Source organism: Syngnathus floridae, chromosome 14, assembly GCF_059516105.1.
Source record: "Syngnathus floridae isolate MCC-2025c chromosome 14, RoL_Sflo_1.0, whole genome shotgun sequence".
NCBI lineage: Eukaryota > Metazoa > Chordata > Actinopteri > Syngnathiformes > Syngnathidae > Syngnathus > Syngnathus floridae.
In genome coordinates this window covers 9,172,084-9,196,334 of record NC_142426.1, presented here as the reverse complement: position 1 = coordinate 9,196,334, position 24,251 = coordinate 9,172,084, and the positions used below count along the sequence as shown (strand labels likewise).

Genomic DNA, 24,251 nt, shown 5'->3' with positions numbered 1-24,251 from the left:
AGAAAGATTATATTTATGTGTCTAGTTATTAAATTAGAGCTGTCACTCGCTTCTCCAACTTTCCCGGCATGCACCTGTTCCGCTGCGCAGGCGCAGACGGCTTTATTTAGTACACAACCAAGGATATACATACACACACTATTCGTGATAACCGGAAACTTCAACCCTGTGGACTTGACCACACTTGGTAAAGGTGATCACTTCATATAATTATTTCGTCAGTACAGCGTTCTAAATAAAACTTCGTTGAACGTCTGCTTTAAAGATTAGCGAAACAAGCTAACGGAAGTGGCATTTATCGGCTAGCAAAGCTGCAGTATCGTTAGCACAAACATCCCCTTCAATTCAGTGCTTAGCCTGTTCTTATTAAAACACTTTTCCTGACAATACCCATTTATACTCGTTTATAATACAAGGAGAATCTGTAAAAACCTCGCTTGCATCCGCTCAATCTTTATCGCTTGTTTCTATTACAATGTTACAACTGAATCACTGTTGTAACTAAATGAGGCCATACTTAATTTACATTTCAAGTGTTGTTTAAAGAGTTAATCTTAATATATAAAAACACATTACAAAATGGCTTCCTCAGTTTTGAGTGTGTTATTGTAGAAATATTGATGAATCAAGACTTTTAAGACTCCTTTGCATTCCGGTAACTAGGTGAATTAAATGTTTATTCACATAATCTCCTTATTGGTGGTTTATTGCTGCCTTGTTATTGGAAGACTGGAATTATTTATAGCTACATTTCCACTTAAAAAGTCAAGTCTTAGTTCTTAGTAGATTTGATATGTTCAGAACTTCAGATCCCCATTGCAGAGGTTTCTTTACGGTACTAGCTTTCCCCCTGTAGAAGTTGTACAGTATTATTTATGACCATTTTTAATGAAAGGAGTCGTAATTTTGACAGTAATGTGTCAAGTAAAACGAAAAAATGTGAAATTATTTGATAGCTACGTCCCTGCAGGACTGTCCTAAGAGCAAAATTGAGTCTATGACTGTTCCCCAGGTGTGATGGAAAGACCGGCATGATTGGCGCGGACCTGCCATCATGACAGAGTGCTTCCTGCCACCCAGCAGCAGCCCCGCCGAGCAGCGGCGAGCTGAGCACCCGGGTGGCGTGGCACGCACCCCCAGCTCCGAGGAGATCAGCCCCACCAAGTTTCCTGGGTTGTACCGCACCGGTGACCCATCGCCACCGCACGATGGTCTCCACCATGAGGCGCCTGACGCATACGTGTCAGATGATGACAAAGAGCACAGCAAGAAGAAGAACAAATTTAAGAAGAAGGAGAAGCGCAGTAAGTGGCAAAAATGGTCATAGAATTGCTATGTGTATATGTTAAACTAATATACTGATTGACAATTGTTGTGGCACATTAAAGGGCACTTTAGTTATTGTTTTGTGTTTGTGAAAGTGTGTTATTGGTTCCAACTTTAATTATAATATGACATAATTAGGAGAATATTTTGATGTATTGTTTAATCTGTATGTATTATTTATATCATGCTTAGTGCGAGCGCTCATTTGTTTTTGGCGTCCAAACATGTCGGACAGTTTGGGGACGCTCTCGCCCGTTCATCAACCTTTTGTTTTTGAAACCTGCTGGCCTAAGTGAACTTTGATTGTTTTTTTTTAAGACTATAAATACAATTAGGGAGGTTAAGGCACAAGAGAGTTGTTCTACATTACTGGCTGACCTCTTTTTTCCAAGCACCCTTCCTCCCTCCCTCCCTCCCTTCCTGTTTCTCATGTAGAACAACTAACCAGGGCTATCTCTCCCTCTCTCGCTCTCGCTTGCAACCCAGCGGAAGGATATGCCGCCTTCCAGGAGGACAGCTCGGCAGATGAGGCCGAGAGCCCGTCCAAGATGAAGCGCTCCAAGGGCATCCACGTATTTAAGAAACCCAGCTTCTCCAAGAAGAAGGAGAAGGACTTCAAAGTGAAGGAGAAGGGTCCCAAGGAAGTCAAAGACAAGAAGTCCAAGGACCTGACGGCTGCCGATGTGGTCAAACAGTGGAAGGAGAAAAAGAAGAAGAAGAAGCCCTCCGTCGCTGGCACCCCTGCCGGTGAGGTAGAAACATTGCCAGCAGAGATGCCTGCCTTCAGGCCCATCTTCGGTGTCCCCCTTGCGGAGGCGGTGAAGCGGACCGCGCTATACGATGGCATACAGCTTCCCGCAATCTTCAGGGAGTGTGTGGACTACATCGAGAACTACGGCATGAAGTGTGAGGGCATCTATCGCGTCTCAGGTATGCTAACACTATGAGTAGGACTGGAGTTTTGGAATAGCGGACAGTCAGAAAGAACAAACAACAACACTTGCTAACACTCTTTTTCATCAGGTATGAAGTCCAAGGTGGACGAGCTGAAGGCGGCATACGACCGGGAGGAGTGTCCGTGCCTGGAGGAGTACGATCCTCACACGGTGGCCAGCCTGCTCAAGCAGTACTTGCGCGAGCTGCCCGACAACCTGCTGGGCCGAGACCTGCCGCAGCGCTTCGAGGATGCGTGCGGCCGGCAGGGGGAAGCCGACAAGGTGAGCGAGTTCCAGCGGCTGCTGACCGAAGCGCCGCCCGAGAGCCGCCTCCTGCTCAGTTGGCTGATCACCCACATGGATCACGTCATCGCCAAGGAGGCCGACACCAAGATGAACATCCAGAATATCTCCATCGTGCTCAACCCCACCATACAGGTGGCTGTCACTTTTTGCATATCTTTGTCTTTTTTTTTTTTTAATCAAATAGTAGCAGTTGTCAGTAAATAAACCCTCTTCCCGCTCACCATTCTTTCAGATTGGCAACAGAGTCCTCTACATGTTTTTCACGCACGTTAAGGATCTGTTCGGTGACGTGGTCTTGAGGCAGGCAGTGCGTCCGCTGCGCTGGTCCAACATGGCCACCATGCCGGCTTTGCCCGAGACTCAGGATAGCATAAAAGAGGAGATCAGGCGGCAGGTGAGAAGATGCATAAATGTTCATTTCTCATCTGTTGATTGGCTGACCTTAAGTCTTTTTTTTTCAGAATTCATGGCGAGACGTCACTAGAAATAGCTAGCTAGCTAAAATATCTAGAAATGATGAAAATTGGAGTCAATTTAACGGCGCGCTTTGCCGTGTCTTTGCTGTCTTATAGGAGTTCCTGCTCAACTGTCTGCACAGAGACCTGCAGGCTGGCGTAAAGGACTTGTCCAAAGAGGAGCGTCTTTGGGAGGTCCAGAGAATCCTCACCGCTCTCAAGCGTAAACTGAGGGAGGCCAAGCGACAAGTAAGAGAAGCTCACTTTCAAACGTCACCGCCGAGGGTGACTCACCTTTGCGACGCTTCAGGAGTGCGAGACTAAGATCGCCCAGGAGATCGCCAGCCTGTCCAAGGAAGACGTTTCCAAAGAGGAGATGACCGAGAATGAGGAGGAAGTTGTTAACCTTTTACTGGCACAGGTGAGTGAGTGCCTTGCCACCTTGGGCAACATTTTCAACCGATACTTCACTCACCAGATGAATAAGCAAGATGTTTGAGTGTATTTCATCTTTTTGCTCTGTCTAAAATTATGAATCATATGTATCCACGTGTGGTCAGGAAAATGAGATCCTAACAGAGCAGGAGGAGTTAATTTCCCTGGAGCAAGTATTGCGCCGACAGATTGCCGCAGAGAAGGAGGAGATTGAGAGGCTGCGGGCGGAGATCGCAGATATCCAGAGGTAGGACGGTCACCGCAATTTCCTCACGTCGTAGCAACTACGTAGAGCCCTAATATTCCTCTCCAGTCGTCAGCAGGGCCGCAGCGAGACCGAGGAGTATTCGTCCGAGAGTGAGAGCGAAAGCGAGGATGAAGAGGAGTTGCAGATGATCCTGGAGGACCTTCAGAAGCAAAATGAGGAACTGGAGGTAAGGAGGAGGGAAAGAATTACCTTGAAAGTGAATTCAAGCCATCATTTTGGGAAATGTCAACAAATCTCATGATGCTTAAGTCAAGTGTCAAGTTTTTTTACGCCACCATACGTAGAGGGAGAAAATGATCTTAGGACCAGATCGACTTAAGATTCTCACTGGTTGAAGATGCTCACATGAGATGGCGGTTGTCGCCACGGTAACGCTGCAACTTTTGCGTCATAGAACAAGAACACTCACTTGAACCAAGCCATCCACGAGGAGCAGGAGGCCATCTTGGAGCTGCGGGTCCAGCTGCGCCTGCTCCAGAGCCACAAGCTGCAGCATGAGCTTGCTGTGCAGCCACCGCCAACGGCCGCAGAGCAAACCCACACGGCCGAGCAGCTGAGCCCGGAGGCCCGAGGTGGCGGCGGCGAGGAGCAAGCGAAGGTTTCCGACAGCAACGGTAGCAGTACAGCCACCCCCGCCCCCGTTGTGGCACCCGCCGGAAAGACGGTGAAGGATCCTCCCAAGCCGTCGCCCAGCAAAGACAGGCGGGACGGCAACATGTGAGGCAAAGTTGAAAGAACCGTGTTCACTTACTAACATACCATACGTAGTTTGCGCGTCAATGCTTCATCTTACGTGAGTGACATATTGATCAAATCATTACAGATCTGGAAAGACCATGCCCTGGCATTTAATATTATGTGAGTCAATCAAGTTTGTTGCGAATTGGTTGACTAAATAATTACAAATCTGGAAAGGCTTTGAGGAGGCCTTTTGTATGACACTTGAGACGTTAAAAAGGCTTGTGAATTTAATTTTGAACCTGCTTGGTCAATTTTGACATTTTCAAGCAAGTATAAACATTTGTCATTACTTCGTCTTACAGCGAGCGCATTGACTAAATAACTACAGATCTGGAAAGACCTTGGCATGGTCTTTGTCGTGTGTGTCACTGAAGTTTCTAGCGAATTGATTTTTGACCTGGTTAATTGTGAATTTTATTGACTAATTAGTTACAGAGCTGGAAAAGTCTCCCTGATGTTTGAGGCAGACATTTGTGGCTTGAACTGGTTAGTAACGTCTGACAGGTTGTTTTCGTCAACCTGAAAACTAAATGTTTTCATCTTTGCTTCATCTTACATAAACATTATGACTAAATAATTCTACATCTTGGAAGCCCACGGTGATTCTCTTAACGTGTGAGTCCATAAGGCTTGTTACAAATTATTATTATTATTTTTTTTATACAGATTTAGAAGCACTCGATAAGACAAAACTTCAGCCTATGGGTCATGCTTGGCCCACAAGAAGGTTTGATGAGTCTAAAACTAACCAAGAAGCCCACAAATACTCTGAGACGGACGGTCATGTCATATATTTTGCCATGTCACATATTTTCTTAAATTCATGTCAACAGTACACTGTGCCAAAATATAGACTGATTTAATAAAACAAAACCTCTTTGAATACATATGATGGCTCACAATAATTAAATCAAAGATATACCTGGATTGAAAAAAAAAAAGCTTTCTGGTAATATATTGTAGATAAATGGCTGGAAGGAGTGTTACTGCACAATCATCTCCTTGGGAATTTTTATGATGGATAAGTGGTTCAAAAGATGGATGGATGTCTTTCTCAAGCATTTAGCTATGTTGTTTTTTTTACAATTTAGTGTTCGCTTCTGGCTTGGTTGTGACATTTCATATTTTCCATTTACATTTTATTCCCCCTCGTTAATTGTTTTAGACATGCATGATTGGACTTGTATGCTTGCATCTGGTCTCATGATCGTGTTACTATTAAAACCTCCTGTGACTGAAACACTGATATGCTGTGAGGAATAAAGAAAGCATCCATTCTGAGTGACGTTCGATTTATATCCAAATATGGCCACAGAAATTAGTTTAAACTCTTTTCCGCCTGGCATTACCTAACTAGAAGTGTGCAATTTAGTGCTTCAAAACTATTTTTAACCAGGGATGACTTTATGTGCCTTTCAAATGTATCTTTTGATGCTGATTTAAAAGAAATGGCTTCACTTTTTTTTCCCAATACATCAGGTTTTTGAAAATTGTCATTCTTTTGTTTTTAAGTTTGACCACTGAAAGCTTCCACAGTATAGATTACCATACATTATAAATTACAGCTATGCTATTTCAGAAATATTTTATCTGTTGCTTTACCTCACCTTTAAATTTTATATTGTATTATTATGGAAACGAGGGCTACGGAAAAGGATTAGGGCCTTTGCGCTAGATTGAACACAAGAGAAATAGCGCCCACTGGTGGTTCTTTCAAAGACATCCACCCCAATCTACTTACTTAAAACAATTTAATACAGTACAAGCAGTGTGGCGGAGTAGCAGTGAATACGCATACACGTGTTTAAAAATTTTGTTATGTTCATAATAATACTAATAAATAAATATTAAACCGGATCGATTTGTTAGCTCTGCGCATTCGCAAGTCAGTCCGACGTCAGGCATTGTTAATCGAGCGACGAATCGCTTATGTCTCCAGCAGCGGTCGTCCCATCTGTTTTTTGACTCTATCGGGACCCAACGTCAACCCTCGGGATGTTTTTGTCCTCCTTGGCTCGATCTGCCGTCTCTCAGACTGTGCGTAAAACAAATATTTTGCCACTTTACGCGTATTTGTGGTTATTTTAGTCTCACGCTAAGATTGACTCCTCACAAGGGCAAAGCGGTGGAAGGCCGCTTAGCTAACAGCTAACGAGAGCATGCTAGCCGGTTGATTTTGCGAGGGGATACTTGTTTGAATCTTTACTGTCAACATTAATGAATGAAATAAGAACTCAAGATGCTCGTTCTCTACTTCTCAGGTGAGGTGTCTTCATCGATCTGCTGGTCGCGCAGGAGCTGGGGGCATCTTTGTGGTGAGTCAAGCGCTCGAGTTTGATTTGTAAATAACATCTGAACGTAATACGTTCACTTCTACGTTGTTCTCAAAGTTTGTTTTCATAAAAATATGTTGCCGTGGTAAAACCTCTAACCGTACAGATTCAATTTTTAATGAACAAATCAGCACGCTTAGCTTTATTTCAGAACTAACATAATTGAAATTGATACAAATAGGTCGATCACGTTCCATAAATTCAATATTAATCACAAGTGATTCTTTGGCGTACCAGAAGAGGGACCTCGCGTGCCATTCGTACGACTTGTGGCACAGTTTTGAGATAAAGGAAAAAAGCCACCTGTGGCGTTAATCGGTTGTCATGCCCACCGATGACATCGCCATATTCTCTCGCCGAGGGAATGATAATGGAAGGTTGTTATCTCCGAGCAAATTCCCAAAAGGTTGCAAATTTCCACTGGGATCTTGCTGCCCGCCTGTGAGATGGAAAAGACACAACGGAAACATACCATGGTTGCGCTGTCCCTTGACAGTGACGCCTCCGCAACATGTTTGTCTTGTTCTACTTGTCTAAAATAAAAATGCCTCAAATGCATAAATCTGTGAATTGTGGGCAATAACTAGGAAGAAATCCGGCGTCATGGAGCAGATTGCGTTCCAGTCTGGAGGTGGTGCCGCACTTTTGCAGCGTTTGCATTTTTTAAACAAATTCTTCTCTCCTGATCGTCTTTTCAGCACAGAGACACGCCGGACAACAATGCCGACACGCCGTTCGAGTTCACCGAGGAGAATAAAAAGGTAACCGCTTCCAACATATTTCCTTACTACTGAAATGTCATGTGTGCCACTACTTCTGCATTTCATCCAAGTTACTTCACCAAAAAACAGCTGTGAGAACATAAATTCACATTGTTACTTTAGTACAGCTGAATTTATCGGTCGTCTCAATTTGTGTTGTCATCCTCTGACATCTTTTGTTTTGTCCACAGAGAATTGAAGCTATCATTTCCATGTACCCCACTGGCCACAAGCAAGCAGCCACCATCCCCGTGTTGGATTTGGCCCAGAGGCAATATGGATGGCTCCCCGTTAGCGTTATGAACAAGGCAAGTTTCGCCGTCATGGGTCATGAGAAAGGCAAAATAAAAGGGAAGGCCCTTTGACCAGCTTCGGTTGTGTCTGCCAGGTGGCCGAGGTGCTGGAAGTCGCTCCCATGAGGGTGTACGAGGTGGCCACCTTCTACACCATGTTCCTGCGCCAGCCCGTGGGCAAGTACTTCATCCAGATCTGCACCACCACGCCGTGCATGCTGTGCAACTCGGACAGCATCCTGGAGACCATCAAGAACAAGCTAGGTGAGGAGGACAGACGCCCATCGACGGCGTGCACTTCGTGAACACCAGCCCGAGTGGATTCTTTGTGCGCGGGAACATACCGATAGCGAGGGGAAAATGAGCCACAGCACTGATGAACTTTTCAGATGTTTTATTCAACACAGTGAGAACAGTAAAACACAAAAGAGCACAGGAACTGCTGTCGGCCACAGCAGACACGCACACTCGCCGAAGCTCGAGCTGACCCAGTCAAGTATTTTTCACTCAATAGTTGGTGTGTGTCCTTCACAGGTATCAAGGTGGGCGAGACGACGGCGGACAAGATGTTCACGCTCATCGAAGTGGAATGCCTCGGCGCTTGTGTCAACGCACCCATGGTGCAGATCAATGACAACTACTACGTGAGTGCCGCATCCATTCACAAGTTGCTGGTTTAGTAATTATGCTCACCTTGGTAACTACACAAAGGCTTGTATCTCAAAAAACCTGAAAATATGTTTGTCCCCCTAGGAGGACCTCACCCCAAAGGACATGGAGGACATAATTGATGAGCTCAGAGCAGGCAGAGTCCCGCCACCAGGGCCCAGGTAAAATCCAAACTCGTTTTAGCTTATCCATGAACCCTGACTGACTGAGCTCATTTATTTATATTTGCATTTCCTGATGCAGAAGCGGGCGTTTCTCCTGCGAGCCCGCCGGCGGACTGACCTCATTGACAGAACCTCCTAAAGGGCCCGGCTTTGGTGTGAGGCCGGACCTGTAGTAGACATGCTGATTCGTTGTCCAAAAGTAGTATATGTAAATAAATTCAATGACTGTACCTGGTCAGTTTTATTTCAGTTCCAACAGCCTATCCTTTGCTAACTACTTTGATGCCTTCCTTTTGGACCTTGGGTGTTTATTCCCTTTTTCAGCCCGGGTTACTCAATGCAATTCCATTCCTTCCATTCACCCCACTGTCATTGTTCTTGATGTTATTTGCCATTATTCACTGAGCCTGCAATTAAAAGGTGTACAGTACACCTACATTTGGCTCACCCAGTGAATGGAAACAACCACTTCCTCGCCAGATTCCTTTAACAAATCTAAACAATCAAAAACGCATGACTGAAGGAGAGCCATTGCGCATGCTGAGCGCCTCTCGTCACACGCACCACTTTCATCATTGGCCCCGGTGGCGCACTCGTGTCTCGCAGGGGAGAGGTGCCCCCCACCTCGTCTCCCCCTTTCCCGTCCATTCCCAAAGCCTGCTCTGCAACATGTCATAAGGGCCTCTGCACATGCGCAATATTGCATAAATAAGAGCCTCTGCGCATGTGCGTGATGCAAATGTCACTGCGCAACAGACATGGAACACACGGTCTTTTGATGGAAGCATGGTGGCTTTTCGTAAAACAACATGCGAGGGGTAATTTCAAGGACTTTTGATAATACATTTCTTCCAGAAGGTTCTCCATTATAACACGATGACGTCAATGCTCTTCCTTTCTCCCCCCTCCCCACTCGAAAAACTGACACAACGCCCTTAAAGGTAGCACGACAACAGCATGGTGATTATTCTTACCAGCCCAACGTTTTACGCCGAGTAAATGCGGTTACATGCCCTTCACGCGTACTGTCGGAACTGCCCCGCCGTCAAAAACACCATAGAGGACGGGGGCCAGCAGCCAACACGCAGCCACGGCAGGAGAGACTTTTCAGCCCGACGTGAAGCTGGGGCTGCGTCACATGGTCTCTCGCACACCAATCGGAGGGGCCAGCTTGCGTCACGTGTCTCCCACGAACCAATCAGACGGGCCGCTGGCGTGTTTATGCTGGTCTTTTCTCGGCTGGTAAGGAGGGAGGACGAGCGAACTGGCTGCGATGTTTTCAAAAGGCAACGATGAACGTCACACTGCCGTAGGCAACGGTTAACGTCCGAGCATTTCCCCCTTTTGGAAGCGGGGGCGGGTTGGGGTGGGGGGGGACGAATAACGGTTTCACGTCAAGCCACCCACGGATGAGACGACGGCGGCCAACGTAGAAGGTAAGGCTTGTTGTTTATCCCCCCGGACGGCGAGGCGAAATCGTGCTAGTTACTGTTAGCCCCCGTGTGAGCGCCAAGCTAAATTGACGTGCGTACGGGGGAACGTCTTTTCATGTCCTCTGACGTAGGGCTGCCACGTATGGTCATTTGTATTTATTAGCACCTACCCTAACTTGCGGGTCGGATATCTACGTCGGGCGTGGAAGAGCTGAAATGTCTCCCTAATTGGGTAGAAGAAGTCGTGGAGCTAGCTCAGATAGCTTCCTAGCTGGGGACGAGAAGAGGGAGGAGGAATTGGGAGGGGGGGTACACTGGTGAGGATCTGCGGTGGTGGTGGGGGCTTTTGTCTCGCTGTGCTGGGCTTGTTTTGCCCTCATGTTTGACACAATAAAACCGTAATGGACCATGTAGTAACATGCTAACTGTATCTGGATTGTTATTACTCAGCGTAATGTCAATTCAGTGGACATTTTAAGGCTTAGGAGCATAACCCCGCACTGGGCGCCGATCTATTGACAAAATGGCAAATGAAATGTCCTTTTAGATCCTTTACATTACACCATTAAATAACAGGAGTGTGATTTTGAATAGCCAGATCCTCCTTCCCAGTCACTCAGTCCAGCCTGACTGTGACATGCTGGGGGGTGTGTTGCCTGCCTCCTAATACAAAAGGCGCCCGACTGTCTTTTTTACATGGCGACTACTCACACAAAACGTCTGCCTGCACTCTAAACTGTCACTTTAGGGGCCATAAAAATGCTCAAACCACCAAGGCTGTAGGAAGGGCTCGGCAACACGGTAATGTGAATTCTGTCGTGCTGATAGAAAAAGCAAATGACAATCACGTTATTCAAAACAAATCGTCTGGGATTTGCTTTATTTCTCCAGATAGCAAGCAAGCTTCAGAACAGATTTCCTTTTGGTACAATGTTGTCGTCAAAGCATTCGTGTCAGTCTCTTTCAGAAATTAAAATTGTTCATATTTATTAAATTACTATTGTAAAATGAAGCATCTGACTGCATGGCTCCCTCAGTAGGCAAGCACAGTGACTTCGGCAAAATATTTAGGGCTTGGAAGCACATACCTCGGGTCCAATGGGCCCAATACGTCGCTAAATGATTTGGCATTTGCCTTACGTAGAACTAAGGACGCTGGAAAAATTCATAAAACTGATTCATCAACCTGCATTGTGTACTATGTTTTAGGCACAAAAATAACGAATGAAATGTGCAATAGCTGACCAAAAAAAACAAGTGTCGGTATATTGCTCCTGGTACAGTATCATTACGCTAATCGATAACTGCTAGGTTTCCTCTTTTCTGGAATATCAGGTGCTGGTTCGAACCTTTCTCCTGTGTGTATACGCTATAACCTGGATGACATACAAGGATAATATAGTCGCCAGACCGTAAGCCTCTTAAGTTGGAGAATAGCCCGATGACCAAGGGACAATTACATAAGGGTCGGCACTACAGAAGGCAAATGATTTCATTGCCAAAAGGCACGTTTTGTTGAGTAAATAAGCATTTCTTCTTCACATGAGGTGTCAAATTGCTTCACTTGCAAATCATCATTACTATTATTTTAATCATCAAGTCATATCTTGATTTTTATTGATTAGTCTTTTTTCCTCCTATTGAAAAACACCTGCAAAATTTGAATATAGATTCTGATTCTTGCTTTTTTTTTTTTTTAGCCCCTGGATGTGCTTTGGCACACAGAGGGCTTTTAAATGGCAACCTTCGTTAGACCCCAATGACGTCACCTTTTTGCTCAAATACATTTAGGAAGTTGCACGGCGCCTCTCGTGAAAGCAGCAGAGCGCATGCCGAGACGGAGTCAGCATGCAGCTGTGCGGCGAGGCCTCGCCTGTGCGTCGGCGCGGGAGGAGCGGAACAATTACGCAACACGGACTCACTCGTAGGGCTTACCGGCGGCCGAACGTGCGGCGCAGAGCGTGCCGTACCTCGTCGTGTGAAATGCCGCCGACACGCAGACGTGTTGCCATGCCTTGATCATTTGACAGACCGCGTGGAGAAAAAAGCATTGCGGCACCGGGCGGACGAGAAAGCAAATCAAAAGCAGTAACGAGCAAGTCTCGGACAGATGAAGTGGCTTTGAAACGCTCTGCCGTAGGACTCGCGTGATGACTCCGAGCGGTCGCCTCGCATCCACTTGCGATCCTTCCAATACGTTTGAAACACTCGTGTGTTTCTTTTTAGCCAACCCGATCTGCAGTGGCCGAACCTGGACTGCAAATATTTCTCCCGATACGTGAGCCCCCATCGCATCCCATGGCTACATCCTAACCTTTTACTCTAATGGCCAACTTGCCCCCCCCCCCCCCCCCCCTTTTTTTTTTTTAACCCATAATCGCCAGCAAAGGCATCATTGTTCTTGTCCACCGCTTGCATATCTGAGCATTAACCTACATTCTCACTCGCCGTTTTTTCACAACGGAATCGTCACTATTACTTAGAGAGTTTCACAAACCCAGAAATGAAACGGGAAGTTGAAGCACTCCATTCAGCACCCATATTTTTATTGGTGAAGGGAAAAAAACTTGGCGGTTATTTCATATGGTTTGTCAGTGTTAAAACCTCCATCTCTCATCCGCGTCACATGTGTATTTGAACAAAAGGCCCGGTTCGATGTTAAAGAGGCTAATGTGCTAATTGTAGTGCGACGCTGTCGGAGTAGTAACCATTTGAAATGTTATCGCAGTTAATTGGCGTGGCGCTTTTATCACTATTTGGCCAGGGCGGAGGTGCGTATTGTCCTCCCATGTGCTGTTCAATCACGTATGTTGTCCGAGGCCAATTCCTTTGTGTCGTCTTGACAGCGCGCCTCGTGAAAAGGCACACATTTTAAAGCGGCGTTGGCCCGAAGCCCCGAGCAGCGTCACGCCGTAGGAGCGTCTTTGTTGCGGCCCCGGCCCCTCTCGCTCTCGCCTGGCGTAATCGGGCTTTTTTTTTTTTTTTTTGCGCCTGCCTTTGTCCTGCTCCTCATTAGAGAGTCAGTGGTGGAGGAGGGGGCGGCGACCGGGAATAGATGCGCAACCCGCCCCCTCTGCACCCTTACACCATCATTTAGCCTGTCGCCATACAAGGCGAGAACCATGTGACGGTTGTCGCAGCCAGCACGCCACGCCCCCCCCCCTCGTGTTGTCGTCACTATCGCAATATTCCGTCTGCGAGTCCGCCGCCGCGATGCTTTTCCTTTGTGCCGCCGTGTCGTCGGTGCTGCTGCGGCTGCTCGTCCCTGCGCTGCGTGTCAGGCCCCCGCTGCTATTCTTAGCCCTCGTCCCATGCCGCAGTCGCAAGATCAGGTTACTACACTAGAAGCGCTTTTCATGCACCCGTCGGCAGGCCACCCTCCCAGCTTCTCTCTTTTTCTTCCTTTACCTCCGCCAAGGGCGCCGCTCAAGGCTGTCATAGTGACCGGCGTTCACATCTCACCGTACAAAGCTTAAAATCCAAATATTGCACCTTCACTCCAGGACACAGTGGTCAGTGCCTTCATGTTTGAGATCCGGTCCCATTCTTTGGTCCTTCTACCCAAGCGGCGGTTGAATGAGCTCGCACCTTCACCATCGCTTTGTGCCTGCTTATAGCGACGTTCTAATCACACAACAGATACTTATACAGGTGCCAATTGTGAGAACTTGCACAACCCATTCAAGACGTTACGCAAATCCTCTGCATTTTGGCCCGTGACCCGATGTGGCCTTCGTAAGAGCAGAGAGCCTGCGTGGCCTGTTCACACGCTTCGTTTGTGTGCTCGATGGTCATTTCAAACGGCCTTCAAATAGCGCCAGGTTTGAACCAGACTCGAAACGATTTAAGATTAACGGCGACACCCCGATGATTGTAGTTGCCAGCCCCCACTCCGAATTCTAGTCCATCTCGCCAAAACCTGACCACCGGTTGAAAGCTTTGCTGATATTTTGCAGAAGTGGCCTGTTTTTTTGCAGAAGGCTCGCGAGACTTTTTTTTTAGCAGCTTTCCCACTTTTGTATCTGTGGTGCACCATCGGCGCTTTCTTTCCTTCAAGCACCTTTAACCAGCATGCATTTCATGCCCTTTGGTTTCAGGTGCACGATGAACCCGCTGGGCTGGAGCTGTCTGGGCTAGTCGGGTGCCACACCATGGCCAAACCCGGTAGCGACAGAGATGGCGCCATGGTGGAAAAGCAAGCGGGGAAGAAGGTAGTACGCTCTTCTGAGTTTGAAGTGCACAACGACTTGTAGCCTTAAATGTCAGACATTCATTTGCTGGCAACATTAAAACGTCACTGGCGTATTTATAGCCACCGCCATGAAATTCAACACGCCGTATCCCTTAATTATTGCCTTCTGTTTTGCCGCACATTCCATATGTCCCGACTTTTTTCCTCCCGCAGTCGACGGTCCCCGCTTCGGCTCGCCTGCGCGCGCGTCTGTCTTTTCCGAACGCTCACGGGTAACCTCGACTTTGTTTGGGAGGGGGCGCTCGGAAAAGTCTGGCGTCAGCGTTTATTTTGGAGGCAAATGTTTGGTGACATTTTGCACAGATTCGGTCAACCTGCCAGAGCAGAGGTGTTGTTGAAAGCAAGAAAAGATTCGATAAAGGAAATGGGTGACTTACTTTTCAAAATAAGTCAAGAGATGGAAAAGCAGTTATTGCCCATAAAAAAAAAATACATATGTATATCAGAGCGTTTTGGGAAATTTTCCAATTCCACACGCATTGATCCAGAGGAAAAAAAAAATGATTTGGTATGCAACTGATTGAACAATTCCAAACATTGAGACTGACAACAGTGATTTTTTCAATTCTGCCTTTCCAACAGTGCAAAGACAAGTTGTCCCCATTCACCAAGACGCCCAAGCTGGACCGGAGCGAGTTGCTGGCAAAGGAAGGCAAAGTCAAGTCTTCCATGAAGCGCAAGCTCTCCTTCACAAACAGTCCGCCCCGGACCACCACGGACGAGCGAGACTCGGACACCGGTAACCGCTCCTTACTTAGGCTGCCGTGTGACCTCAGATTGTCTCCTTAGTTTGAGCTTCATCGTCATCTGTTTTCATTACGAAAGAAAGTCCAAACGAGCAATCGATATGATTTAAGTTAAGAATAACACTTAAGAGTCATTAGAGACCGCGAGGGAGCTCCTAAATTCCGGAGGTCCTTGAAGGCACCGTATGTCTGGCTGCCAGAGAGTGAGAACAAAGAGGGCTTGATTTGTTTTTGTTGTCGAACTCAACGTTGGCTCTCAGAACCTTGCGATATCGCTTTTTGAAATGTTCTATTGCTGCGAGCAGTGTGAGAAAAGGCAGCAAATGTCGCAGGCAGCCTCCCTCAAAATAGCTAAAAGGCCAATCGACCGCAAGGTTTTATGACATTATCCGTCATTGTGATTGAGGTTGTCATCCCACCGCCATAAATACTCCCTGCGTTCATTCTCGATCCTGCAACTGTGCCCAGCTGTTTTCTTCTTTTGTCCACGTATGAGCTTCGAGGGCCGGCAGTCGGAAACGGCTCCGACATGGACACGCCGTTGTTCTGCTTTTTTTTTTTTTTTTTTTTTTTTTTTTTTTTAAGAGGACGGGAGATTCTCAGAAAGGAGACACTCATTTTTGCTTCCATATGGATGCAAAGTCGAGTCTCTCATGGAGTCTTTCTCTTTAGCCCGTTTGCAGCATGTTTGGTTTTGATGGAAACGCTACAATTACAGTGAAGTGCGCCACGGGCGTTTTACAACGCTTCGCTTTCATCTTCCCCGGAGGCCGACGCTTTGTAAAAACGTGGACGGCGCCTCGTGGGCTGATGATGAGATTTCTCAGAACAGCTCATGGAGTCTCATCCACTCCATTAGCGCAATGATGTTTTGGTTGTCTTTTAACGTTGGGGTCAAACGTGGACTACGACCCAAACTGGTCACCGCTCGATTGGTGTGCATAAATAAAAATGATGAGTGGATTACGAGTCACTACTAAGGCTGAGTAATTCTGCATCATTTTTGCATCATTTTGCAAGGCCATTACTTTAAGAAATGAAGGTCAGTCAGTCAGTTAGCGGCCTTAGAAAGCACAAGTTAGCGGCACCACAGACTGGAGCTCACCTAAATGCTTCACAGAGCTCAAGTGGCACGTGCATCTCAACGTTGGGAGGCGGGTCTGCACCCATCTCTGCTTTATGGTCCGACCGCTGCAAGGAAACGGTGTCGACGCGAGGACGACAACAACAAAAGGAAGTGCGTAACTTGTGCCAAGAAATGCAAACAATGGACAGTAGACCGCTGGAAATCCGTTCTTCCAAATGGGAAATTGTTGGCTCTCGTCGCCTCGAAAAAGGTGAGCGGACGGTTCCCGCGGTGATGTACGGAGGACTCGGTGCAAGGTCGTGGGGATGCTTCCCAAATCCAAGGCACGCTCAAACGTTTGACTGCGACCGTAAACGACATTTGGATGGCAGCCGTTGAATATGGAAACATCACGGAGGGATGATGTTGTCCGTTGCGTCGCTGCCCCTCTGCCGCGCGCCACCATGACTCATACATAATGTGTGTACGTGAGCAGGGCGAGCGTTTTAACGTGGTGCTTTCCCACGATGCTTTGCACCGCAGATGAGTCAGACCCAGGCCAGTCCGCTGAGACCTGGGGTGAGAGATTAGCGGCCCCTTGCCGGACGTACGCAGGTAATCATGCCGCTAATCATGCCGCCGCTGCTGCAGCAGCAGCAGAGTCTTTTTTTCTATCCCCCTTTTTCCGCCTCGCCCGCCTGCCGCAAACACACAAGCTCGTGCGTATGTTCACCCCGCATCTGCCATGCATGCGTGCGGGGGGGTGGGAAGCCTCTTTTTTTTTTTTTTTTTTTTGAACCTCATACTTGTAATCTGCCTGTAGATACAAGGTAGAGGGCCTGTTGTCAACACAGCCATCTCTGCCTTTGTAAAGTCTAATGTGGTGTTTTGCTTTTGTTTGGCAGATAAGGATGGACCAGATAAGAAGAAAGTGAAAAAGGAGGCCGGGGGCAAGAAGTCGCAAGCTCCCAACCTTTTGTTTGGCTACCCGCTGTCCGAGCGCAAGCAGATGGCTCTGCTCATGCAAATGACGGCCAACAGTCCAGGTCTGTGCACTCGTGGAGTTGAAGCAGAAAATACAGCTGTTATTCTCTGGAGTGCCACTTTCCTTCAATGAGACCGTCTAAGCTCTCAATCGGTCTGCCCATCACAGATTCCACGCCCAGCCACCCCTCGCAGACCACGCCGGTGCCCAAGAAGGTTCCCAGCAGCGCCTCGTCGCGGCAGAAGGACAAGGTCAACAAGCGCAACGAGCGGGGTGAGACGCCGCTGCACATGGCCGCCATACGGGGTGACGCCAAGCAAGTCAAGGAGCTCATCAGCTTGGGAGCTGATGTCAACGTCAAGGACTTTGCAGGTGGGACCCCAATGGGCAATGAGGGGGGGCAGAATTTGTTTGGTTTCATTTGTCCCAAAAATAAATGTTTTTGGTCTGTTTTGGCAGGCTGGACCCCGCTTCACGAAGCTTGTAACCTGGGTTACTACGACGTGGCGAAGGTGCTAATCGCAGCCGGCGCTGAGGTGAACACGCAAGGTCTGGACGACGACACGCCTCTCCACGACGCGTCCAGCAGTGGCCATAAAGACGTACGTCCTGCGCCGATCATTTGCCCAGATGGCGTTTACTGTGGATTCATTGCGCATCCCGCCATTCTGGTCCAGATTGTGAAGCTGCTCCTGCGCCACGGCGGAGACGCCTTCCAGGCCAACAAGCGCGGTGAGCGGCCGGTGGACGTGGCCGACTCGGAGGAGCTGGAGCGGCTGTTGAAAGGAGAGGCGGCGCTCTCCGAGCAGGATGACAGCTCCTCGGGTGAGGAAAAGACTTCGCCACGGTGCAAAATAGTGAAGGCCGCTCGCGTTGATCCCATTTGTTGATCCCATCGCAGACTCGGAGGATTCGCCATCCGTCAACCCGTCCAGCGTGGACGACTCTGACGCAGAGAAGGACTCTGACGCTAAAGCTAAGTCGTCATCGTCGTCATGCATCCCGGACCTGGACGAGTACGAGTTCAAGGACGAGGAAGAGGAGGAAGACCTGAGTAAAGCGCTCAATGACCGACATATCCTGCGGCGAGAATTGCGGCAGAGGGAGAAGGAGGACAAAGAGCACGGCGCTGTGGCCGGGAAGCAGAGCGCCAAGGGGGAAGCCAAGTCCAAGAAGCCCAAGATCCCTCGGCTGCACTGCAGCTCAGACTCATCCAGCGACGAGCGAGAGAGCCTCCCTGACAGGAGGAACTCACCCACCTGCTCGCAGAGTTCGGAGGGCATCAAGGTAAAAAAAGACAGCGGTGAGCAGAAAGACAAGGGCAAATTCAAGAGGAAGAACAAAAGCCAGAATAAAAACAAAGAAAACCAAGAAGACGGGAAGGAGAACAGCAAGACGCTGGTCCTCCAGCTGGCCGCCGCCGCCGCGGAGAGCGTGGACAAGGGGCGCGAGGAGGACTCCTTCAAGATGTCCTTCAGCCCCAAAGATGACTCGTCGGTGCACCTCTTCCACTTGTCGGCCATCAAGTCACCCAAACTCAACCACGGCCTGGCCGACAAGCACGCGGCGCCGCTCAAGCAGGAGAACAGCTCGTGTCCCACCGACGCCATCAAGTACAACCACTACTCGGACGTGGACTTCTCCACGGAAAGCTCCAGCGCCAAGGCCCACAAGCACAAGGAGAAGAGCAAGCACCACCAGCGTGACGGGGAGCGCGACGACGCCCGCGCCAGCCCGGGCCCGCTCGCTGGCGTTGAGGGCGCCGCCCCCCGCAAGACGGACCTGGATGTCAAAGCGGCCAAGAAGCACAAAGTCAAACATAAGGAGAAAGACAAACACCGGAGAGAGTACGAGGCCGAGTGTAGCCGTCACAGGCAGAAAGAGGCCAGGAGAGACGGCCACAGGAATCTGGAGTTTGACAGAGAGTTCTGGAAGGAGAACTTCTTCAAAAGCGACGAGGCGGAAGACACGGCGGCTGCGAAACGCCAAGCGGAGGAGCACTGCTCCCTCCAGAGGACGTGCGGCGACGGCAAGGAGGACAAGAGCGCCAAGGAGAAACATTCCAGTGGCAAGGACAAGCGGCCGAGGGACGAGCGTGACAAAGAGAAGGCGGTGAAAAAAGAGCGCAGGGAAGAGAGGGCCAGAGAGCGCGACGACAGAGCGAGCGAGCGCATTCCAGATGCCGAGAGCAACCAAAGTATGAAAGAAGAGACGGAGGAGACGGCTATAACTCTCGCCGCCGATCAGGAACATCTGGAGCCCGCGCGCGACAAAACAGACAAGCGGCTCCCGGGAAAAGAGAAGGAAGTGGAAAAAATGGAGAAAAGGCATCCGGACAAGGAAAAAAAGCTCAAGTCGGAGCACGCCAGCAGAGCCGAGCCGCAGAGTCAGTTGGAGCGCTGGAAGGAAAAAGAGCGAGCCGGGCCCGCTTCCACCCACTTCCCGGGCGATAAACTCAAGTCTCTGTCCGCCGCCAAGAAGCACGAAGACGGCCGAAAAAGTCGAGACAAGCGCTCCGATACGGAGCACAGAGAAAAGGACCGCGCGAGTTACGACAAGAAGAAGCCATCGGAGAAAAGCTCAGATCACGGCAGATCCGATCGCTCCAAGGACTGTGAGCGAAAAAGAAAAGACAAGCTTAAAGATGGGATGCTTTCCTCCACTTCCAATCTGAAATCACTGCTGGAGGAGAAGAAGTCTTATCTCTCTGAAAGTGGCAAGTCCTCATTCACAAAATCCAAAGAGGAGGCGGCAGGGAGGATGCCGGAGAAGGATCGGGACCGGAGGGAACGAGACAGAGATTCGGACAGGCACAAAGACAAGGAGCGCCACAAGGACCGTTCCCAGCAGAGCAAGGCCAACAAAGTCAAGTCCAGCGAGACAGAAGGTGAAAAGGCCAAGCTCAAGCCCCCCGCCGCCGCCGGAACCCGAGACACCAGGCCCAAAGAGAAGCGCCTGGTCAACGATGACCTGATGCAGACCAGCTTTGAGCGAATGCTAAGCCTCAAGGACCAAGAGATTGAGCAGTGGCACCGCAAGCACCTGGAGAAGATTAAACAGAAGGAAAGGGAGAGGCTCAAACTGAGATCTCTGCCAGACCCTGCCAAGCCCAGGCCCAAGGACCGGACTAAGACGGACACGTGCTTCAGCAAAGAGCTCCTGCGCTCCAAAAGCTCCGAAGCTTCTGACGCCCACTGCAGAGAGAAAGCCTCGAAGGACGTCTCCGCTCCCAGGGCTGTGTCCCTAGATGGAAAGAGCCTGCCCTCCATCGGCGCCAAGGTCATGTCCGCAGTTGAGAACTGCCTGAGCAGATCCCCGCGACCCGAGGGTGAGCACTGCAGCCTCATGTCCAGGTCCGTGTCCCTGCTGTCGGTCGCTAGCTCCGAGGACTCCTGCCAGGCGGCCACTTTGACCCCTAAGCACGCGGAGTACGACTCGGACGTGAACTTGGAGCCGGCCGACACGCAGCCCGCCTTCCTGCAGTCCTCCCTGGTCATCCAGGCCGCCAGATTGCCGGCCGCTCTGGACAAGGACTGCGTCGTTCTTCCGGACGCCCACCGGCCGACACTTCCCGGCAGACACGAATCGCCGTACCTCAGGGCCATCCTGGACGAGGACGCCAACGTGTCCACTGAAACCGGGGCGACAGACAGTCCACCGAAACCCCACGCAGAGGCTCCGAGAACAAGGGAGACATCAACAGAAAGAGAAGAGGTGAGCGTCGGCCAACCGTGTTCAAACGCCGAGTCGCTCGCAGAGTGTAAAGATTCAGCTGGCGGCTCCTCACCCAACAGAGAGCCTCCAAGTCTCACTCTCTGCGGTAGTCCTGCAGCAGAACTTTCTGATGCCGCTGTCCCGAGGGACATCCCCTGTCTGGAAAGTCCAACTTCACAACCGGAAGCGACCAACAGGGACTTTGACCCGGCATCTCTGTCGATAGAACCGCCGGAGCTCACCAACCCTGAAAGCCTCCAGCCCGTGGAGCCTGTCCTCAGACTGCCGTTGGACTCTTCTTCTTCCGGCCCGCTTGCGGATCAGAATGAAAAAAACACCAACGCGGATGGTGCAGAACACCTGAGTGCCGAAATTGTCCCTGAGAGCGTCAAGATGGAGGTGACGGAAAGTCCAGTACCCTCCACCAGCACCACCAAACCTCAAGCAAGCACAGAGTTTAGATGTCTGCAAGAGAATCTGGATCCCAGACCTCCCGTTGTAGTCACTCCGATGGAGATGTCCGACGACGAGTCCAGCGCGACAAAGGATCAAGAGATGTGCGATGCACAGAAGTCTGAAAACCAAGTTCCAAGTTCTTCACCGGAAGAGCAGCTGACTACGGAGTTACCCTCTGAGTTATACACGGAGGCGACCCCCTCGGACCGGAAAACCGAGTCCTCGTATGAAGACTCCAGTCTGGCCGCCGTCCAACCGGCAGGCCACAGTGACCTGAGTAGCAGCAGCTGTAGCAGCAGCGGCAGCAGCACGAGGAGCGGCAGCAGCATGAGCGGCGGCGGCGGCAGCAGCACAAGCGGCGGCAGCAGCAGCAACACCTCGGGCAGTTCGTCTCCCCAGTCCGCAGAACCAGAGTCGGACTGCTGCGGCGCCAAGCTCAAGCTCCGCTCCTCGGAAGAGGAAGCGGACCTGCACTTATCGCACCCGCGTAAAAGGAAAATGCCCAAGCCGCCTTCCTGCCAGCCGGGTCCGGCCCCGGCGCAGGAACTCGAACGGGAGAGCGGCGAAGCCGTGCAGCAGCAGCAGTCGCTCGCCGCCATCGTGGCCTCGGTCAAGCTGGAGGAGATCGAGCCCTACCAGACAGAGCGCGCCAACCCTTACTACGAGTTCCTGCACATTCGGAGGAAGATCGAAGAGAAACGCAAGGTGCTGTGTAGCGTGGCGCCGCAGCCGCCGCAGTACTACGACGAGTACGTCACCTTCAACGGCTCCTACCTCCTGGATGGGAACCCGCTCAGCAAGCTGTGCATCCCCACGGTAAGTCCGCACAAACGCCGCTAAATGCAGACCTCGAGTTGAAAGCAAGCAAATGTCCTGGACAGATAACTCCGCCTCCCTCACTACCCGAGCAACTGAAGGAGATGTTCAAGCAGCAGGAGGTGGTCCGCATGAAACTGCGCCTGCAGCACAGCATCGAGAGGGTGAGGCTCTTTCCAGCCACCTTCGTTGCTCTTTTTCGCCAAGTCGGTGGTCGCACACGATCCGTCGAGTCTCGCGAGATCCACCCACGTGACGGCTGCGGTCGTTTCTTCTCTCTGCGCTCTTAAAGGAGAAGCTGATCGTGTCCAACGAGCAGGAGGTCCTACGCGTGCACTATCGGGCGGCGAGGACGCTGGCCAATCAGACGCTGCCGTTCAGCGCCTGCACCGTGCTGCTGGACGCCGAAGTCTACAACATGCCCCAAGACGTCCAGGTGCGAACCGCCGGAGCCACCGGGTCGAGCGGCGGCCCGCTTGACGCAAGCGTGTCTCCGTTGCAGAGCGACGACGGCAAAACGTCGGTGAGGGACCGATTCAACGCCAGGCAGTTCATGTCCTGGCTGCAAGATGTCGACGACAAGTTTGACAAGCTCAAGGTCAGTCGCCATGTTCAGACTTGAAAAGTCATGCTTGGTGACTTATTTTTATTGATTTTAAATACTGAAAAATGAAATTTGCATTGTGTATTCCCCAGACGTGCCTGCTGATGCGGCAGCAGCATGAGGCGGCGGCCCTCAACGCCGTGCAGCGGCTGGAGTGGCAGCTCAAGCTCCAGGAGCTCGAGCCAGCCACTTACAAGTCCACCGGTATCTTCGAGATTCCCGAGTTCTACATCCCGCTGGTGGAGGTCAACGACGACTTTGACCTCACGCCCATATGAGCCGAGCTGGCAGCGGCAAAATGCTCGACCGGCGCGGCAAGGAGCACTTAGGACCTCCCACCCCGGCCGCTACGCGAGACCCAAAGGCCAGCGCGGGTGGGGGGGGCGCCGAATAGGACGCTGAAGTCGACAGCAGCACCATCATGTCGTGTTAAGCAGGGTCACTTAAAAACGCGCACACGTCAAAGTTGAGTGTGGATAATTTTGTGTACAGATTGTGCTCTTAATTTTTTTTAACTTATTTTCTACATACAAGAACTTGTGCATTTGTACATAGCAAAAAAAATGGTGTAATTATTCTTATTGTTTAAGAAGCGCTGTACAAAACCAACCCAACAAAAAAGTACTAGATATTTTGATTGTTAATGTCTCCTGTTTTAATGGACCAAAGTGTTTGTTGTTTTCGGCGTGTTTTCCTCTTTGTCCGTGACGTCCTCGTGTGCTTTCTCTCCGGCTTTTTTCATTTCTGTTTTTACTCCTTACACAATTTGACACTGTGCATGCCTTTTTCGCCGCCCCAATCTTTTTTTCTTCCCATCTGTACTCACCTCCTTGTGTGTGTTTGTGCGCGTGCGTGCCATCCCGCGTTCGAGTCCATAGAGGAGAGTGAGGGTGTTTTAAAAAGAAGACAAAACTTAAAACAGTTTCAACATGAGATCACAGCAAGAAGCTATTTTTTCAACATAATGCCTTTTGATGAACGATAGTTCTAAAAAATGTCTATTTTGATATTTACTTGTTACAAGACCTGTACATACTTGTAATATATAATTGAATAAATTTTATTTGTTGTGAAACTGAAGTTTGATTGTGCTGTGATTTTCCTTTTTTTTTTTCACGAAGTTTTTTTAACCAACCTTTAAGAGGGAGAATACAGAAAAACCTTGAATCAATATTGGAATGAAGTATATATTTTTTATATATATTCAAATGTTTTTATGGAAAAATAAATGAAGAGGAAAATAATGATATTTAGTTTCAATATTTTAAAATTATTCTTACTGTTTTAGGTAGAAACCAGTTTATTTCTGGAATTATCCTGTAAAATTTCATTTACAATATGGAATGAATGGGGACATTTTAAAATGCCTATTTTTATATTCACATGCGTGCATACTTTTATTGTGATCTAAACATTTAATAATTATAATATATCCTTATTTAAAATAGAGCTATTTTATGAATGACGTAAAAATATAAAGTCCGAGTTCCAAG

General features: G+C 49.3%; 3 protein-coding genes across 8 annotated transcripts; all 3 read left to right on the top strand.

The window, feature by feature from the left end:
- The first annotated feature begins 87 nt into the window (after window positions 1-87).
- Window positions 88-5,747, top strand: ralbp1 (ralA binding protein 1). 2 transcript variants are annotated; one of them, XM_088395644.1, is made up of 10 exons: window positions 88-187; window positions 1,013-1,304; window positions 1,813-2,256; window positions 2,350-2,699; window positions 2,800-2,961; window positions 3,140-3,271; window positions 3,333-3,443; window positions 3,583-3,704; window positions 3,771-3,891; window positions 4,120-5,747. In XM_088395644.1, exons 2-10 carry the CDS (start codon window positions 1,055-1,057, stop codon window positions 4,444-4,446), a joined length of 2,019 nt encoding a protein of 672 aa, XP_088251770.1. In that variant the 5' UTR covers window positions 88-187; window positions 1,013-1,054; the 3' UTR covers window positions 4,447-5,747. The 2 variants fall into 2 exon arrangements, with proteins under 2 accessions (XP_088251770.1, XP_088251769.1); XM_088395643.1 differs by having other exon boundaries at window positions 92-193.
- Window positions 5,748-6,338: 591 nt separating this feature from the next.
- ndufv2 (NADH:ubiquinone oxidoreductase core subunit V2) lies at window positions 6,339-8,916 on the top strand. The gene is made up of 8 exons (XM_088395646.1): window positions 6,339-6,503; window positions 6,728-6,781; window positions 7,498-7,560; window positions 7,752-7,868; window positions 7,949-8,117; window positions 8,388-8,497; window positions 8,607-8,683; window positions 8,766-8,916. Exons 1-8 carry the CDS (start codon window positions 6,462-6,464, stop codon window positions 8,857-8,859), a joined length of 726 nt encoding a protein of 241 aa, XP_088251772.1. The 5' UTR covers window positions 6,339-6,461; the 3' UTR covers window positions 8,860-8,916.
- Window positions 8,917-9,493: 577 nt separating this feature from the next.
- On the top strand, window positions 9,494-23,838 carry ankrd12 (ankyrin repeat domain 12). 5 transcript variants are annotated; one of them, XM_088395641.1, is made up of 14 exons: window positions 9,497-10,122; window positions 14,217-14,330; window positions 14,954-15,110; window positions 16,238-16,354; window positions 16,727-16,798; window positions 17,089-17,229; window positions 17,337-17,540; window positions 17,628-17,770; window positions 17,846-17,993; window positions 18,070-22,154; window positions 22,220-22,318; window positions 22,447-22,590; window positions 22,657-22,752; window positions 22,851-23,838. In XM_088395641.1, the coding sequence occupies exons 2-14, from the start codon at window positions 14,271-14,273 to the stop codon at window positions 23,034-23,036; spliced, it is 5,652 nt and encodes a 1,883-aa protein (XP_088251767.1). In that variant the 5' UTR covers window positions 9,497-10,122; window positions 14,217-14,270; the 3' UTR covers window positions 23,037-23,838. The 5 variants fall into 5 exon arrangements, with proteins under 5 accessions (XP_088251764.1, XP_088251766.1, XP_088251767.1 ...); XM_088395639.1 differs by lacking the exon at window positions 16,238-16,354 and having other exon boundaries at window positions 9,500-10,122; XM_088395638.1 differs by lacking the exon at window positions 16,238-16,354 and having other exon boundaries at window positions 9,494-10,122; window positions 22,447-22,752.
- The last annotated feature ends 413 nt before the right edge of the window (window positions 23,839-24,251 follow it).